Raw genomic sequence first — 18,859 nt, 5'->3', positions numbered from 1 at the left:
GTTCTTCCACCCTGGCCCTTGGTTTGCAGGGAGCTGGCACAGTGATGCCCAGTCCTGCCTGGGGACACTGCCTCTCCCTGGACGAGCAGGTGGCTGACAGGTCAGACAGAAATGTCATCCTCGGCAGGGTGCTTGGCGACAGTTCTCACTTCGTGCCATGACAAGAACAAACCAAAAACTAACACATAACAGTAGCTGAATCTTCTTACACTAACAATTCCTCAGACGATAAAATAAAGGGCAAAATCCACATGATTTGGCAAAGGGTTTTTAAACTTTAAATTAAAAAAGAAAATATTTTCACACAGAGGGGATTCAACTTATTTGCTTTGAGGAAACAGTAAAGAAAGTAGAAGGTGCCAAAAAAAAAAAAAAAAACCAACCCCCACATGATAAAAATAGGCGTATCCTCCATAAAAATCTGAACTATCGAGTCATTCATGGCTATTCAGGATTCAGAACATGAGGTGAAATACCAAAGTATAAAAAAAAAAAAAAAAAGAATTGTGATACTGCCATTGCGTCACTGGCCTCGGCCGCTGGCTGTCGCGGGTGCCCTGGCCACCACTGCCGGAATGCGGTGTGTCCGGTACCCCCCACCCTCTGCAGACCTCATGGCCTTCAAAGCTCTTCCTTGGTCCTACTCAGTTTTGTGGCATGTTCTTCCACAAACTTGCTCAAATTCTCCAGATCTCTCTCTCCGCCCTCAAATTTAATTGGATTCTTTTTGTCCCCACTGGGGGCGAAATAGATGGTGGGGAAGCCCTCCACCTTGTAGCGGTCGCTGGTGACGTCGTTGGCGGTGGCATCCATCTTGGCAATGACCAGGCCCTTCTGGCCCTTGTACTTCTTGGCCAGGCTGGCGTACACGGGCTCCAACTGCTTGCAGTGCCCACACCATGGCGCATACAACTCGATGAGGACGTCCTTCTTGGGGTCCATCACGATGGAGTCGAAGGTCTTCCCCACCACGACCTTAACTGGCCCTTTGTTGTTCTTGGGCACTGGCTGGGATTTGATGACCGGCTTTAGTTTTCCTGCCAAGGAAAAGCAAGCAGGGCAGGGGGTGTCAGTGCTAAAAAAGCGCGGACCCTGGTGGCTCTCTCTGAAGCGGGCAGTGAAACAGGAGGATGGGGTGGTGACCAGAGGGGGTGAGTCACATGCTGCCAGGACCAGCAAGGGCCTTGTCTCCAACAGCCCCACCCTAACAATGCGCAGTTTATTTCTCCGATTAACTGGTATCTTCTACTCTCCCCATTGCTGCAAAAGCCAGAGAGGGCGCAGCACCCCCAGGCCTGATGGGCCCTCCAGTCCTGTCCAGGGAGGCCATCATAAGAGAGACACTGCGCGGTGCAGAGGAGGAGTTCCTGAGAGCTGGCAACGAGGGCCTGTGAGCCATGCTGGGGAGAAGCCCCGAGAAGACAGGCACCAGAGCAACGTGGTCCGCCCACCATCTGGCCAGCACTGCAGAACTGCGGCCATTGGCTCAGCCAAGATCCACAGAGATAGTCCACTTAAAGCCTCAATTCCCAATTGTCCCAAAACTTCTTCTAAGCTGTCTCGGTGGCTTGGAGTTTGCAGCCACACTTGGCCCTTCCCTGGACACGGACGTCAGAAAGCCCTGTGTGCACCAGGATGGGAGGGGGCTGCGGGCCGACCCTGTACCTGTGGCCACAGCGCGCGGCCTGCCCAGGACAAGAGCCGCTGAGGGGAGACCTCGGCCCCAGCTCACCTTTTTTGAAAGCCATGACAAACTCGCGGAGCGTGTCGGAATCAAACTCCTCCGGCTCCATGGCGAACTTCTTCCCACTCTCGTCCAGGATGGCCGCGTTGACGTCCTCCCCGCTCTCGCTGAGCCCCAGGTCCTTCACCTCCGTGGCGTAGTCCTCCTCGTCGGCGATGGCGAAGGTGTACTCAGGGAAGTCCTTGGCCACCTCCAGGACTTTGTTCCGCCAAAACTGAGTAGCTGAAACGGACCGAAGGCCGTGAGCTGAGCAGCTAAGGAGAGCCACAGCGCCGGCTTACGCTGAGGTGAGGTTTCAGAATCTGTCGCTGATGTTCTCTGACACGGCACAAGCCCCGGATTTACCTCAATCAAGAGAAAAGCATTCCCGAAAAAGCCGCGCTTTGTGAGCAGCAGGCCGTGCCGTGAGCCAGCAGCCCCGCGAGACCCGCGCCCAGGTGGCACGGCCGTGCGTGCCCAAGCGGAGGTCTAGGCCTAGCTGTGTGGCCTCTGCGGGCCTGCAAGTCTCGTCACCTCAGCTTTAAGAGGGTGCTGGACTTGGTTCTAAGCTCCCTTCTTGCTAAAAAGGGAAAAAGGACAGTTATATAGAACAGAAGGAAAAATGAACCTGAGGCAAAAAAATTTAAAAAAAAATACACCTGAGCCACCAACCTGCCAGAGCCCCAGGGCGAGTGACTGTCCCCTTACCCCCCCCCACAGTGGGGGCCCCTCACCCGCTCTGTAATCAAAGCTGAAGTCCACGCCGTAGTAGACGACCACCAGGGGGCGCCTGCTGTACCGCTTGGCATCGTTGGAGGTCTTGCGGTGGCCCACCAAGGGCAAGGCGTGCTTCACCACGTAGTCCTTGATGGCCGCCCCCTCTGTAGAACCCTGCTTCAAAGAGGAGACGGTGAGAGTGGGCCCCGATAGCAAAGGGGCCACACACGCCCCTCAATGCCACTGTCAACGAGCGCGGTGCAGACGTGTGCTGGGAAGGGATTCGGCAGTGGAGACACCTGAAGGGTCAGTCTCGGGAAGTGACACTCGGGACATGCCCCATCCAAGCACACCCCAGTAATGCCCTGGTGTCCTTTGGGCTCCCTTTCCTACAGCGAACACTCAGTGGGCTCCTGAGGCAAAGGCAGACACCTCGTTCCCTCTCCTGCGGGCCTAGGTTCACGACGCCAGTGAGGAACTGCTCGGGAAGGCCGCGCTCCCGGACGCCAGCAGCTGCTCGCGCGGACCGAGCTGCACAAAACTTGCCACGTGAAGCACTTCCAAGTGTGAAGCTCAACACTGAACTGGACCCAGGCTTCCCTGGGCTGGAAACTCCCTCTGCCCCGCCCTTCCAGAGCTGCGGTCACACCCTTTAGGAAGATGAAGCGGGGTGTGGGAGTGGACAGAAAGGGTTGCCATCGCTCCGCAGCCCTCACCCCGAGCCGCCAGCCAGACACCCAGGCCAGACCCACAGTGGGATGGGCGCCCGAGCGAGACTGGAGCTCGTCTGCCAGGAGGTACAAAGGGTGGGAGCAGCTGTTCAGGCAAAAGCAGGCGGCACTCTGCCAGCGGCCTCGGGCCCCGTGACCTGCCAGGTGTGTGAGAGCCCCCCGTCCCTCCCTCCTGCAAACCAGGAGCCACCACCTCTGGCTCTGCTCCCACCCTGTGACTTCAAGGAACCTGTGGGTGGGGAGAGGGGGCTGGGAAAGGTGCCCCAGATCCCACAGACAGAATGAAGCCTCCATGCTGCAAAACCCCAGAGGGGGCTCCCCGAGAATCCCCATGTCTGCCGGGGGCGGACCTGGAGAGCCCCCACTCACCTGAATGTCCATCACGTTGCTCCTGGGCTCATACTTGGACTGGAATTTCTCAGGCTGCATTACAACCAACTTCCCTGGAGAGACTTTCAGGAACTTTGCTATCTCAGTGCTGAAAGTGTGGTGAAATTTGTAATCTTCTCTTAGGTTATTAGCTGAAAAGTTAACAATAAAATACAAGTTATTAAATTGCTTAGACGACTGAGCAAAGGACCTGAACATCACCATAGTAAATTCTGTGTGGATAATTCCCAGAGCTTAAACACTTAAGGGAGTTTGTTTTTAAAAACTCAGTATAGGTATAATACCTAAATCCTGTATCTTGAAATTTGTCAAAAATAAACTGAACGTTCACGGGAGCTAATTTGTCAGGACCTGTCAGATGACATCTATGATGACGAGAAGCACACTGATCCTCGGACAGCATGTGAGCACCACACATTCCTACAGCCCTAGGTTGAGCTTTTACATCCAGCACCTTTCGTGGGGGTTTAAATCTCCTCTAGTTAGTGGGCTACTGTCTGTGGGCTGGAGCCCTGAAAGTATTCTTTGGCTCTCTATACGCTTTTACTTCAATGTTGTGAAAACTCCAAGATGAAATCCCACTGTCTGAGGACGCTCTACAGTAGGGCTTGGAGAACTTTCTGGGAAGGACCTGACAGTGAATAGTATTGGCCTTGAGGACATGGTCCATCCTGACCACTTAACTCTGCCGCTATAGTATGAATGCAGCCGACAGCGTGGGAACACACAAGTGTGGCTGTGTTCCAAAGAACTTCACTCACAAAGACAGGCGGTGGGCTTTGGTTTGTCAACCCCTGCCCTAGATCCTACAGGTAAACTCACCTTTAGCCCCTTCCCTCTCCCCCTCACTGAGGCATCCAAACCCACCCTGAGCTGATGCTGTCATTTAAACACTGGGTGTCACCCCACCCTTGAAGGGATCTCAGGCTGGAGGTTTGGGACTCCTGACACACGCAGCAGAGATGATAAACCACGTTTCTGGGAAGGCAGAGGAGTCGGGGGGCAGCCTGGATAAGCTTATGGCTTTCAGAGTCAGCAGACTTAGATTCAAATCGTAATTTCATGACCTATTTAATTGTGTAACTTTAGGTGTGTTAGTTATTAATGTCCCTGAGCCTCAAGTTCCATCTCTGTAAAATGTAGATATTAAAGTCTACTTTGTAGGAATATGGGGAGGATTAAATAAAGCAACCCATCTATCCAGCAGGCACCCAAATGCTAGGCTCCCAACCGTTCTAAGGCTCCAGGTGCCCCTGGTATTTGTCATCAGTGGCTTCAGGTGGAGAAAGTCACGTCAAGAACGCCACTTCTCCCCACGTGATCTCAGACCTTTCCTCCCGCCAGCCGTAACGTCAGCTCTGCCCCTGTGGCCTCCCCACAGAACACCTGCATCCCTGGGGCTGTCTCTGGCTCCTTCCAGGCTCCCACAGTGAGCAGACACACCAGCCCACCTGCAGCCCTGCCCCTGCCCGAGTCACACCACAGACTCCAGCCCCTGCAGTGGGGGGCCCAGGCCTGCCCCAGACCCACTGCACCAGAACCCGAATCTTAACCGATTCCCTGGGGATTTGCAAACACATAAACGCACGTGACTTGAAGCTGGGGCTGGGGATTCTACTGCTGCCCATGGTCCTGGGTGGGTTGGGGTTTTCCTCTGCAAGTTTCTTCCTAACCGACTAGTTAGGAGTACATGACAAGGTTACCTAAGCAATAGACTGAGGAAACACAAAGGGAACTCGGCTCTGCTGTAAGTTTTATTACATTACTGTGCATTTGATTTATGCACCACAGTTATCGTGCAGAACACAACTGACACTGAGTGGCCAACAGCGCATTTAAAAGATTATAACTAGTACCGTAGAGTAGAAAAACAAGCTGTTTTTGGTTTGTGTGTGTGTGGGGGGGGCACTGACAAGAAATTGGTAAGGATGGAGAGGATCCTAAGTGTCTTTCGTTCACCCCCGAGAGGCCATTTGGGATGGAGAGTACACCTGTCCCCGGGCATCAGGAGCCAGAGCTGGGCAGACAATGGATGGAGCAACTGCCAAGCCCCAAACACTACTGCGGACAGCTGTTTATAATAATTTTACTCTGACTAGCAAGACTAGCACTTATTGTGTACTTACTATTATCAGGCGCTTTGCTAAGAGCTTCATCCACATTATCTCAATTTACCAACCTCCAGAGTAGAAAAGATCACCCCTTTGGGATGAGAACACTGGACTGAGTCACTGCCTGTGGTCAACTAACTGGCAGAGCCGGAACTCAAAGCCAAGTCTGACTCAGAGAGCTGCACTTTACGGCCGGCAGACGTCCCCTCTGGAGGAGGGGCTCCGGGAAGGGGCTCCTGAAGGCAGCCAAGGTGCTGAGACAGGTCCTCGCAGAGGCCAGGAGGAGGTAGTAGAGCCCGGCTCATCGAGCTGGTGTGTGGTCCTACAATCCACACATAATGAGGGCAACAGGGACAACTCCAGCCCCCACTCCAGAGCAGCAAGCTTATTCCCACAGTTGCTATCTCCATGTTTTCATGAAACCATCCCCTGAACGGATGTCCCAAGAGCTTCATGCAAAAGCAGCAAACTTCCTAGCAACCAGGGCCGGCCAGCCTGGGTGCACACGTTTTGTTCAGCCCAGAGGGACACTACTCACCGGCATCCTGATACTGCTGGTAGGCTGGGTCACTCTCCCCCTCAAAGACCCCAATGATGATGACGTCGTCTCCATCCTTTAAGAAATCCTGGACCTGCTTCAGGGCCAGAATCTCCTTGGAGGGAGGTCCAGACTGCTCGATCATGTAGTCAACAATCCCTGGGAGCAGAGCACACGCCTGAGGAGGGGCCCCCAGGACCGCCCGCCTCCCGATGCCCACGTCCTGCCCACACGCACCAGCTCCCAGCACTTCCCCGGGAGCTTCCTTCCCCACCACGGCAGCAGGGAAGGAAGCAGCCATACCGTATTTTTCTCGTGGACCATTGTAGTCAAAAGGCCTCCCCTTGCGGAAAATTTTCAGGGTGGGATAGCCAGAGACATCGAACCTCTTGGCCAGGTCCGTTTCTGCGGTGGCGTCAACTTTTGCCAGGGGAATTGGAGGTGAGCGCTTGCTGAGCTCCTTGGCAGCCTTCTCATACTCAGGGGCGAGTTTCTTGCAGTGTCCACACCTGCCAAGAGGAAGCTGGTTTTGTCAGGGGCCTATTCCAGTGTGGACTCACCTTCTGGCTAAAAGAGGCGCAGAAGGGAAACCCATCCTGTGTTCCCGAGCAACTTGGCCACACCCGCAAATCTCTGAATGCCGCCCAGGTGAGGGCGCTGAGCCAGGGCCCTCAGGAGCTGCCAGTAAGACAGACACGAGCTTCTTTGCGTGGCGTCCACACACTGAGGGCACGTGCCTGTGTGAATGCACACATACGGGGGACAGGCCAAGACAGACAATGTCCTAAGAAGGGAGAGGATTTTCTTGGTTGGGGAGTTGGAGGCTGGCAAGATACAAGTCAAGGGCGGCTTCGTAGAGGCAGCGACGGCTGAGCTGGGACTCGGGGACAAGGAAGACTTACACAGGATCCCAGGGAGGAGGGGTGAGGGGAAGGCAGAGGTAAGAACATGAACGTGGCATGGAGAACTCAAGAGCCTAACAAACCCTCACTAAACCAACCAACCCAGGCAGAAAACGAGCGCGTCAGGGGAACTCAGAATTAAGACTAGTTGAAACAGCCTGTCTGCACAATAAGAACTGAGGAGGCCGGGCGCGGTGGCTCACGCCTGTAATCCTAGCTCTCTGGGAGGCCGAGGCAGGCGGATCGTTCTGAGCTCAGGAGTTCAAGACCAGCCTGAGCAAAAGCGAGACTCCGTCTCTACCAAAAATAGAAAGAAATTAATTGGACAGCTAAAAATATATATATAGAAAAAAAAATTAGCCGGGCATGGTGGCGCGTGCCTGTAGTCCCAGCTACTAGGGAGGCTGAGATAGTAGGATTGCTTGAGCCCGGGAGTTTGAGGTTGCTGTGAGCTAGGCTGATGCCACGGCACTAGCCGCAGGCAAGAGAGTGAGACTCTGTCTCAAAAAAAAAAAAAAAAAAAAAACCAAAAAAAACTGAGGACTCATGCCTGGCCAGGGACTCACACGTACTGAGCTCTCAGTACTGAGTTAAAATATAACATTGTTTTGTCAAAGTCCTTAGGACACCCATACGAACTATAGGATACATCCTGCAACATGGAAACTACTTGCAAGTAAAAGGATACTAGTTCTCTGAGGCGTCACAAACCAGATGAACGTGCATTACACTCACTCACTGAGCGTGCGCCGTATGGTGGTCTGCTCGACCTAGCTCCAGAGCGACTACAGAGCAAGCAGCCAGCGAGGTGCTGCGGCACCATTCTCCCTCCCACCAGGCCAGCGCCCCGCATGCAGCAAAACAAGGGCTGGCGCTTCTCCAGCATCATAGGAGGTCGTCAGGATGTCTGCCTGCTCCCCATATGCACCAGGAGTTTCCTTCCTTGTCCTTCAACTCATTTCCTGCTCTAGCCACCCGTCTGCCTTCTCTTTTCACTTGTACACTCAACAATCACCAGGTGCGGTGGTTTCTGCTACAGAATCCCGAGAGCCTGGGGCCTGGCTCATCCAGGCATCTCCTGGAGCAAGGATGACCTCAGGCCACTCTTGTTGGCCCAATGGTCATATTCCCAATTCCCACTTTGTGGGCTTCCATTCTGGTCCACACAGCACATGCTGACAAATACCAAGCCCACTCAAGAATCAGAAGGAAGTCACCAAGATAAATGGCACTTCAGGCCTTTCCTGGAAAGGGCCTTGGCCCTCCTAGAGCTAGCCTCACCTCTCCCTTGAAAAGTCTTTTTTGGGCTGGGCACGGTGGCTCACACCTGTAATCCTAGCACTCTGTGAGGCCGGGCAGGAGGATCGCTTGAGCCCAGGAGTTTGAGGTGGCTGTGAGCTAGGCTGATGCCACGGCACTCTAGCCCTGGCAACAGAGCGAGACTGTCTGGGGGGCGGGGGGGGGGAAGGAAGAAAAGTCTTTTTTGCCCTTTGATCCGAATACTCTGACTCCCCTGACACTGCTCATCCGTGAAACTGTCACGCCTCTCTCCCTGCCTGGCAAAGCAGCCACCTCGGCTTCCCAGGTAGGGCACCGTGCAGATCAGCCTGCACTGGCTCCCACGCTACCTTTCATTCTGGCATGTTCTTCTCTTTGGGTCCCTTCTCCCACCAAAGAAAGGACTTCCTGGTGGCTCCACCCACGCCCACGTCAACAGCCCCCTTACGCCCATCCCTCCTCTGGGAGACCCAGGCCTCACCCTCCCCGACATCCATCCACTGCTCCTCTGCCACGCGGGCAAGGGCCTGCCGTCTGCGTCTGCCACCCTGCACCAGGTGCCCAGCAGGGTGCCAAATACAGGAAGGGCTTGATCGATATCCTAGTAGTATGAAACCAGCACCATCTTACCACGGGGCATAGAACTCCACCAGAATGATATCCGCATCGTTCACGACTTCGTCAAAGTTGTCTTTGGTCAACACAAGTGTGACTTCTGGTGGAGGTGTCCAGTTGGGCTGGGCGACCTCTCTGACCTTGGCAATAATTTCTGAAAGAAAGCAAACAAGAATGAGCACACGGGGACCTCGAGCCGGCAGGTACCTCACCTCTCCCGAAGCAGGCGGGGAGGAGTGGCAGGGCCCACAAGGACAACCGGGGACATCTGACTTCTTGAAACCCAGGGCATCTTTAGTCTGGGCCACCTCACAGCTTTAAGGGCACAGCTAAGAGTCAGAAAGTCCACTGTTTCCCAACAGCCACTCGTCGTATTTCCACCACCACGTGCATGACCTGCAGACTGCGCTAGATGGCCTGCGACCACCTGAGCAACAAGACTTCCTTCGCTACCAGACAACGGTACTAACTGCAGGTGAACCCCGAGCCAGCGTCTCCCAGTGGTTGTGGTCACATATGCCTATTAATACAATTTTGGGGCCCTCCCCCAACATATACGAAACATATGTACTTAGTCATACACGCCTAGCACTAGCATATTACACACATCGTAAGTTGTGTGCAAAAGTTGAGAAACACAATGGGAGTAGCAGCTCCCACTGCCCGGGCTGTGTGGCAATGCCTGGGAAGGCTTTTTTAAAAAAATGCCCAACTGCGGCTTCATTTCCCAGAAACAGATTCAATAGCTGGAGTAGACACAAGGATATATTCCCATAAAAAAGTTGCCGAGCGGTTCTTAGGACCAGTGGTTGCAAACTCTCACTCTTTTTTCACCGCGGAATCCACCGAGGGGCCAAGCGTGAGCAGCGCCCCTGCAAAGCGGCAGTCCTCGAACTGCAGCGAGCACAAGCAGCACCGTCACACGAGTCACAGCATGAAGCGCTGCCCCACCACACCCAGAGGTCCCGGGCCAGTTAACACGGGGAAGGCCCATTACTAACACACAGGATGTGCTGGTTTAAAGGTTCCAAGATGGGCCACGTCCCTCGCAAACACTGGTCACGAGTCTCCAAATATATACGCCTACTTAGTTTTCAACAATACAAGTATGCTAGTTTCAACTTGTTTTTAGATTAAGTTCCTTATGCACTGATATGGCTAAGACCCATTTGTTAAATAAAAACATGAAGGTGCAGGATGGTGTTTAAGATGTGCTAACAACTGTAAAAATGAAAAAGCCCACACACATACTTGCTTTTACATATACAAAGTATCTCTGAAGAATACAGAAGAAACTTGTTACAGTAGCTGCCTCTCTGAAGGGGAACTGGATCACTCAGGTTCAGGGTAGAAAGACTATTTATTCATTTATACACCTCTTTGAATTATGAAGCATATAAACATGTTACCCAGTCAATAGACAAACACACTGTGAAACTAAAAATCAACAGAAGCGAGGACCACATTTTCTTGGTGCACCACGCGGTGGATCTCACTGCTTAAAGGAGCAGAAGACAGGCTCTCACACCCAACTACCTCAAGTTCTGTAGGTGAGCGCCCGAGGCCAGCAAGGGGAAGGCATCTGTCTGGGACACATGCCTATTTTATGGCTATAAAGATCTGAACCCTAGTCAACGTTCTTTCCACTATTCCACACTGGGAACAGAAAATGCAGCCTCATTTTCTTTTTTAGTGATTAAAAGAGACAAGCCCTTGATAAATGACACCAATATTTTATTTGCTCATGCGTTAATAATAAAATTTACATCGTGCTCAATGTGCGCCCGGCAGGGACCCTTCCGGCCAGGCTGCAGACGCCCTCCCAAGACTCCCTGGAATGTGGCTCTGCAGCAGCAGCACGGCAAGAAATGCAAACTATTTGGTCTGACCTGAAACTTACTGAATCAGGAACTCGGGCTGGGGCCCAGCAATCTGTTTGAATGAGCCCTCTAGGTGACCTTGATACACACTACCCATTACGAACCACTGCTCTAGGACATCTCCAAGAACCCTGGCCTCTGATGTCATTTCTTAACGCTCCTGCTCCAGATCTTGAGTTTCATGGTCTAAAATGTGAAGACGCCCCTCCCATCCAAGGACAAGTTTAATTTAAATCTCAGTTACCCCAAACTTTCTAGCAGAGAGCTGGTGCTCCTGAGGAAGTCAGCCCCTGGTCCACTCAACTTTCCTTCCTTTTCATTATCCAAATCCCACTCCCTGCACTTTCTGTTCCTGGGGGAGGGAGTCCTGGTCCCCGGCTTGCTCCAGCAACTCAGGTCCCAGCTCACCTTCCTGGGTCCTGGAGCCCTCGTAGTCGACAGCCTGCCCCTTCTTAAGGATCTTGATGGTGGGATACCCACTCACATCAAACCTGCTGGCCAGCATGGATGCTGAGGTGGCATCAATCTTGGCAACGGCAATGGGAGGATCATTATCCTTCAAGACACTGGCAATTTTTTCATATTCTGGAGCAAACTGCTTGCAATGTCCACACCTAAGAATTAGATTTAGGGAAGGAAAAAAGGTTAACTGTATCTATGGAGATTTAAATCCAACAATCAACAATCAACAATCAATCCAACAATGCAATCCCAGTTTGCATACTGGGCAGCCACTTCAGATTTCATTTAAAGAGACATCACGGCTAAATGATATGTGAAAACCACAGCTCTAGAACTTAAAGTCCAAGTGCCCCAGCAGGACGTGGAGGGCAGGATGCCCCTTCTGCTGCTCTGCTCTGCTCTAGATGTGGTCTGTCCCTGCGAAAACTCATGTTGAAACTGGATCCCCAATATGGCAGTGCTGGCAGGCAGGGCCTAGCGGGAGGGGTTTGGGCCACAGAGGTAGGGCCCTCATGAATAGGCCAGTGCCCTCTTGGGAATGTGGGAGTGGGTGAAAGTCTGGCTTCCTCCTTCCCTCACCATGTGATTTCCACACACACTCGCACCCCTTCCACCTCCCAGGATGAGTGGAAGCAACACAAGGCCCCCACCAGAAGCCAAGCAGATGCCGGTACCATGCTTCCCACCCCGCAGAACCATGATCTAAATAAACGTCTTTTCTTTATAAGTTACCCAGCCTCACATATTCTGTTACAGCAACACAAAATAGACCAAGACATGCAAAAACGGGAGCTCTAGGAAACATGTGCAGTTAAGCAGAGATACACACAGGGAAGGCCAAAGAGGCTCTGACATCAAACAAGTCTAGTTTTAATTCCAGCTCTGTCCTGAGCAAATACTTTCAACATCTCTAAACACTGGTTTTTCTATTAAGTTTCTCAGTTTGGTCCAGTGACCCTTTCCAGGGCGCCTGTGACGTCAAAATTCTTTACACAGATGTTATTTGCCTTTCTCGCCCATTCTGAGTATACAGTGGAGTTTCCCAGAGGCTCCTTGACTTACAAGCATGTCAGTATCTGACATTAACACAGAATGGGTTGTTACTTAAAAATGAACTGATGAATATTTTTTAAATTTTTCAGTTTTAACTTCAAATATGGTAATGCTGATAAGCATGACCTGCCTATAAAGCTCTTTGGGGTCCTCAATTTTTAAGAATGTTAAGGAGTCTTTGCACCAAAAAGTATGATATCATCATCTATAAAACAGGAATAATATAACCTCATAGACCTATTAAAAGAACTACTTAGATGTTTTATATAAAACACTCGTGCTAGGCTCGTCCGCCTGCAGGAACGAGAACGTGGTCCTTACCACGGAGCGTAAAACTCCAGCAGCACCGTGTCTTTGTCAGCCACGAAGTTATCAAAGTTTGCGTCATTTAGGACCAACACACCATTTTCTTCCTTAACTTCCAAGTCATCTTCCTCCTCATCATCTTCCTCCTCCTCTTCCTCTTCATCCTCAATGGCATTGTCTCCATTTGAAGACTCTGAACAGAAGATACCCAGACTGGTTAGGAAACTGGCAACTCTCCTGCGTAAAACTTCCCTAGACCCAAAAGCCCGAAAATGTGTTGAGTCCTGGGTGGTCCCTGGGGGCCACCATGGAAGGAGATGGTGACATCAGGCCTCCCTCCTGCCAGCAATTCTGCTCTAAGTTTGCATACCAGGCAGCCACTTCAGATTTCATTTAAAGAGACATCACAGCTAAATGATGTGTGAAAACCACAGCTCTAGAACTTAAAGTCCAAGTGCCCTAGCGGGACGCGGAGGGCAGGATGCCCCTTCTCCAGGCAGCCCTCTGCCCTGCTCTGTATACCTCCCCCGAGCGTAGAGAGCACCGACAGTGGCCTCCTCCCCTCTACCCACCCTGCAGTCTCTCCAGGCCTCGCCCCTGCAGCACAGGCTCCCCCGCCCACACCCCATGCTCTGCGCTTCAGGAGCACCTCGTTTTGTGGTTCCCCCACCGGGCAAGGTCGTCTCTCACTGATGTGCTTCCTCCTCCTCCTCCCGTGTGCTTTCCACAGGGAGGGCCTCAGTGAACCCTCCCATGAATGAATGACCTTCCTGGCCCCCACAGGAGTACAAACAGGAGAACAGTACTCATTCTCGACTTTTCATTCTGGAGGACAGGATACTAATTCCATCTCTGAAAGGGGATGGCATTTTACTTCATACTCATAAAAAACAGCCCTATAGGTTTTATAATCCTTGAGGGAAAGGCTGAAGTGTGAAGGAGAAGAGGGCGGGAGATCACATTTTACTTATGAAGTCACCCCTGAGTACTTTCCAGGGCAGAAGTTATTTTGGGATGACAAATTTAGGAATCCTTCAAAATATTTTTTTGGAATATTCATCCTCTCCCCTCATTACAACTTTGCTTGGAAGGTAAGTTTTCTTCCCAGAATTTGAGAAACTGTGTGTATATTTTATCATCAAGGTTCAATTTACTTTGGTTTTTTTGAAAGAGGGTCTCACTCTGTTGCCCAGGCTGGAGTGCAGTGGCCCAATCACATAGCTTACTATAACCTAGAATCCTTGGGCTCAAGCAATCCTCCTGCCTAAGCCTCCCAAGAAGCTGGGACTATAGGTGCATGCTACCACGGCCCAGCTAATGTTTTTTTTTTTGTTTTTTTTTTTTTAATAGACACGCGGTCTCGCTGTTGCCCAGGCTGGTCTCCTAAACTCCTGGCCCCAAGCGATCCTGCCACCTCAGTCTCCCAAAGTGCTGGGATTACAGGCATGAGCCACCATGCCCAGTCCCAATTTTTAATTTTTTTGCATTTGTATCTGAATTACAGATACAAAGTATGGAACCACCATTCTTATTAACCAGGTTCTCAAGCTCCTGTGACATCTCTAAACAGAACTGAGCACAGAAAGCTTGATAATTTCATTAACTCTGAAGTCAGAATGTTTCAAGGGGCCAATTATTCTTTTCTAGAGACACATCCCAGGAGAGAAATCAACCCTGCTAGTTACTGTTTGGGGCCATGGATGAGGTCAGATCCTGGAACCCCTGGGACACGAGGTCTCCCACTAACTAGCCCAGTGTTGGCTCCGTGGCTGCTCGGACCGAGGAGGGAGCCTGCGATGGCCCGTCCTCATGAATCAGGACCTAATGCTCTGAAGAACCTCTGGATTTCACGCTGGCTCCTTAGGGGCCGGGAATCCCACCAGCAACTATCCTGTAAGCACTGTGAGTACGGAGCTGATCTATGCTGACCAGGGAGACACTGGTCACAGTGGCTTTCCAAAAGGCTAGTCTGAATACTCTTCACTGGAAAGCCCACCTAAAGGACCTGGGGGCTTGATGCTGGGTTGTTTTGCAGTTTCTCTGCTCCAGATGGGAGCTGGTGGGCACCACACTCCCTACCCCCACCTGTGTGTTCACAGGTAGGCAGGGGTCGTGGGCTGTCATACCCACTTTCACCGCTCTGCCCAGTGAGAGTGGTTTCCTTGCAGGCAGATGAGAAGATTGGAGGAAGGTCAGAAAGAAAGCACTGGGGAACCTAATCCACTCTTTTAGCTAGGAAACTCAACAATCGACTCAATGCACAGGTATAAGATTTATGTTTACTGTGAAGAGGTCTAAAAGCCACAGAGGCAAGTCCATTCCAGGATGAATTTTACAAAAAGGAAACAAAGATGTTTTCTTACCTAAGCTCAGCCTGAAGTGGACTCTCACCACCACGAGTGATAGATGGAACTCTCACCATTTAATGGTGTTGACAAGTTAGTTACTAGGAGATAGAGCGTTCCTAAGAGGCAACTTATTTCTTGACACTTTAAAAAAATGAATTTATCTTTTTAACGGACAAACAAAATGACAGGGCATTCCCTACATAATGAAGAACTCTCAGCTGCAATAAGGCACAGCCCCTAACTTCCCATTCCCCTCAGCTCACAAACAACCCCAGGATCGACTCCTCTGCAATCTGAGAAGGTGCTAGGTCTACATTCTCATCACATCCCTGCAAGCAAAGCACCCCACATTTTAATAGGGAGACTACTTTTCACAGGGCTTCGCTTTTAAAGTTGGACATTCTAGGATAGAAAATATGTTCAAAACCTTCTAGCATCTTCTGAAAGGGGGCACTCTTCCTCAGCACGAGGCAAATGAGGCCGCCCACGTTCATCGCCACATTGCTTAGCCTACACAGTGAGGCGACTTCTGAAATGGGGAGCCCTTCATCTGGCCAGGTTGCTGCAATCCCTGTCCACTCCCACTGAGCACTGATGACAACAAGGGACCCCCGCACATTCCGGACACAGGCTGGTTCTCTCTGGTCACTCTTTAAATACCCACCAGAGAAGTATCTGTAACAGCTAGATAAACTCTACCATTAGGCTAATACTGAACAGTTTATAGTAAAAACAGAAAATGAGAAATGTGTTATCAGATATAGTATCATCATAGCTGATGTTTATTATGTGCCAGGCACTGTGCTGAGCTCTTAAACATATTATTTCACCCCTTGAGGGAAGAATATTACATGTACTTTACAGATGAAGAAACTGAGGCACAGAGAACTTAGTGGAGGGTCCTGACCACTCAACTGCTATGCTGTATTGTCACAATATATTTTATTCCCATTATGCCCAGTGGTGGACTCATTTAGATTTTCCACATTTTAAAGGCCCTGAAAATAATTACGTCTAAGATATGAAAACTGCAGAGCAGTTTAACAGTTCCTGCTAACAAGTTCTTGCTAAGAAGACACACAAAATGAATTTCCACTGATTTTTAAATCTAAACGAACCAATTCTAAATAAAAGCAAACAACAAGCAGGATCAAAATATTTTCCTTCCCTATTTTAGCTGGAAGGATGTGAAGAGCACAGACAACTTCTAATCTGAGACACGACAAGCCCTGCAACCAGAGGCTTAAACATCAGGGCTTAAGGTATATTTAGTACCCCAGTTGAGGAAGGGGGAGCATTTAGGTGCCCAGACAACGTAACAGAGGCAAACAAAACAAAAAACCTAAAGACTTGGAACATCTGGGGTAGCGAGTAGTGCAGCCTGGAAACAAATCTGTTGGACAAATTATCTGCTAAAAGCTTTGAAAATGTGCGTGTGACAGCACGCTGAGGGACACCTTCAGGGATGAGAAAGAGTCAAGGTAAGAGCCAGAAGCCCCGCCCAGAGTACAGGTCCTGGGAGGATTGCCTTCCACGGTGACGACCCCAGGGATTCCTGGGCTCACCCCAAAGGCAACTGCTTCCCAAAGCCTTTACTGTATTAGTGACCTGTGACCCAAAGGATAAACTCGCTGATCCTAAGGCCCTTGAAGTCCACTGAGTTTGCCACTCTCCCAGGTCTCTCTCTCAAGAGTTCCCCAGAAACAGAATCACTAGATCAAAACCAAGACAAAGCTGTAGTGCTTTTTAGCTAAGTTCCAAAAAAGTACCCTCCACCCACACTGGTCCTCAAACTTTACTGTGTCTCCCAAAGTTGATTCTGCCTGAATCAGTGGAGAACTTGTTTAAAACACAGATTTCAGGGCCCACTCCTGCATTCAGCTTCAGCATGTTTCGGGTATCTGCATTTAAATAAGCACCCAGGTGATTTGGATAAAGGTCCCAAGACACTTGTAGGCAGCACCGCTATCTGGTTCCTTTCTCGGCAGGTGTTTTTCTCACTGAGTGCTAATTTTTACTTTCTTTTCTATTTGGGCACTCTTTTGAATCAGTGACCCAAACAGAAGTTACTCCATCTGTTTGAAAGAGTACAAAGTTCATAATTCCCCTACACATTAATGTTAGGAAAGGGAGTTTATTTATATTGGAACAAACTCAATAGGTAAAAGGCTAGTGATTAGGGGCAAGGGCAGAGAGGAAGAAAGTTAACACCAGGACTGGGATGTCCTGTTCTCTAGGAATAACATCTTTTATTAACTAGTACTTCCTAATTTTCAAAGTTCTCTTATGTTTGCAGCTCGATGATTTTGAAGAAACATGCAGGAACGAAGACTACTAGGCGTATTATTGTTCCCCTCCGAGTGTGCGCTTCGTGGGCAGGGACCACACTCGCCATCCTTTACTCCCAGAAGCTAGCGAGTGCAGTGACTGGTACAAAGTAGATGCTGAATAAATGCAAGCAGAAGGAATGGTATCTCCAGTCTCTAAAAGACGCAAACCAAGCCATCCCTATCTCCCTCAAACCAAAACGCTTAGGTTATTTCCAAGTCTACAGACCACATTTTATTTAAGAAGTAAGATGCTTGCTGCCCGCGGCTGCTCCAGAGAGCTTCCACTTGGGGCCTCACGCCCTCGACCCTTCTCTAAAACCTGTTCTCAAAGCAGTGGCCCCCTCTCCTCCACACTGTCTGGGCGTGTTCGCCTGGAAATATTAACCAGTTCCCACGTTCCCCTTCCCAGGAGCGGGCAGAAGGCAATCAGCCTGACTGATCTGAGCAAACCAGAAAGAAGGTGCTCTGCGCCCCTCTCCACGCCAAGCCTCGAGTGGCAGGGGACTTGCAGTGAGCGGAAGCTCGGGAGGCCCCAATCCACAGCCCCAGCCTCTCGGCCGCCCGCCGCCCCGAGGATGCCCAGTGCGATCCTGCCCGCCGCTCCCGCCCCTAAACTCCAGCAAGTTTGCACCGGGCGCGGTGCCTGTCGCTCGTTCTGCAGCGGCTCTGCGCGAGGCCCGACCGCCGCCGGGGCCGCACCACCCGCGCGGGCCCCCGCACGGTTTCCAGCCCGCGGAGGCGGAACCCCAGGCCCGGCCCGGCCCCGCGGCGCACTCGCCCGCTCACCTTCGTCCGTCCCCTGGGCGCCCGCCGCGGCCAGCAGCTGCGCCAGCGCCAGGAGCAGCACCAGCAGGCAGGCTTTCCGGGGTCTCATGGCGCCAGGTGCGGGGTGCGGCCTCCTCGCGCCGGCGGCCGCTGGGCACTCCCCGACCTCCGGGTCTGGCGACCGCCCCTCTCCTCCCGAGCGACCCGGGAGAGAAGGAAAAAAACCCTAAGGAAGTCCGCCCCGGGGGCTGGGGGCGGAGGACGCCGCGGGCCGGCCAATCCCAGAGCGGCGAGGGCGCGGGCCGCGAGCGCCTAGTCCGCGTCCGAGCCTCCCTTGCAGGCGAAGGCGCTCTCCGCTCCTCCCTTCTCCGCGCGGGCCGGAGCTGCCCGTTTAAAACTCCGAGCCCTAACGTGAGGTGCCCCTTTCTGATTGGCTGCGCTGCGACCACCAATCAGAAGCTGCCACTCGGTTTGCGAGGAGCGCACAGGCCAAGAGAGGGAGCGGGGAAGAACAAAGCCGGCGGGCGGGGCTCGGAGGGGGTGGGACCTGTCTACGAATCGATTTGCGATTGGTCGGCATTGCGGTGGGCGGAGCAGGCCTGGGAAATGTGGGGCGGGGCAGAGCTCCACTTCCTGCGACGGAGCTAGGCAGGAAGAACACGTGTCTTTAGAGGCGCGGTGAGGGGCGGAGTTGTACGCGCTTCTGTTAG

At 51.7% G+C, this 18,859-nt stretch overlaps 1 protein-coding gene across 1 annotated transcript; it reads right to left on the bottom strand.

Moving 5' to 3' along the window:
• Window positions 1-255: 255 nt before the first annotated feature.
• PDIA4 (protein disulfide isomerase family A, member 4) lies at window positions 256-18,512 on the bottom strand. Its single transcript, XM_012662138.1, has 10 exons — window positions 18,171-18,512; window positions 12,722-12,899; window positions 11,294-11,499; window positions 9,021-9,159; window positions 6,514-6,719; window positions 6,211-6,369; window positions 3,541-3,692; window positions 2,458-2,614; window positions 1,733-1,966; window positions 256-1,037 (listed from the first exon to the last, which is right to left on the bottom strand). The coding sequence occupies exons 1-10, from the start codon at window positions 18,256-18,258 to the stop codon at window positions 622-624; spliced, it is 1,935 nt and encodes a 644-aa protein (XP_012517592.1). The 5' UTR covers window positions 18,259-18,512; the 3' UTR covers window positions 256-621.
• Between the last annotated feature and the right edge of the window lie 347 nt (window positions 18,513-18,859).

The sequence above is a fragment of the Propithecus coquereli genome, unplaced genomic scaffold (assembly GCF_000956105.1).
Source record: "Propithecus coquereli isolate 6110/MARCELLA unplaced genomic scaffold, Pcoq_1.0 Scaffold75, whole genome shotgun sequence".
NCBI lineage: Eukaryota > Metazoa > Chordata > Mammalia > Primates > Indriidae > Propithecus > Propithecus coquereli.
Note: the sequence above shows the minus strand (reverse complement) of the source record. Positions and strands in the feature narration are given on the sequence as shown.

What these genes read in the sequence shown, in the direction of transcription:
- PDIA4 (XM_012662138.1), bottom strand. Translation starts at nt 18,258, where the DNA reads ATGAGACCCCGGAAAGCCTGCCTGCTGGTGCTGCTCCTGGCGCTGGCG. An exon ending in GTGGAGTTCTATGCCCCGTG is followed by an intron (nt 6,720 to 9,020) that starts GTAAGATGGTGC and finishes TCCTCTTGGCAG; the next exon opens with GTGTGGACACTGCAAGAAAC. An exon ending in CCAGCAGTATCAGGATGCCG is followed by an intron (nt 3,693 to 6,210) that starts GTGAGTAGTGTC and finishes TTAACTTTTCAG; the next exon opens with CTAATAACCTAAGAGAAGAT.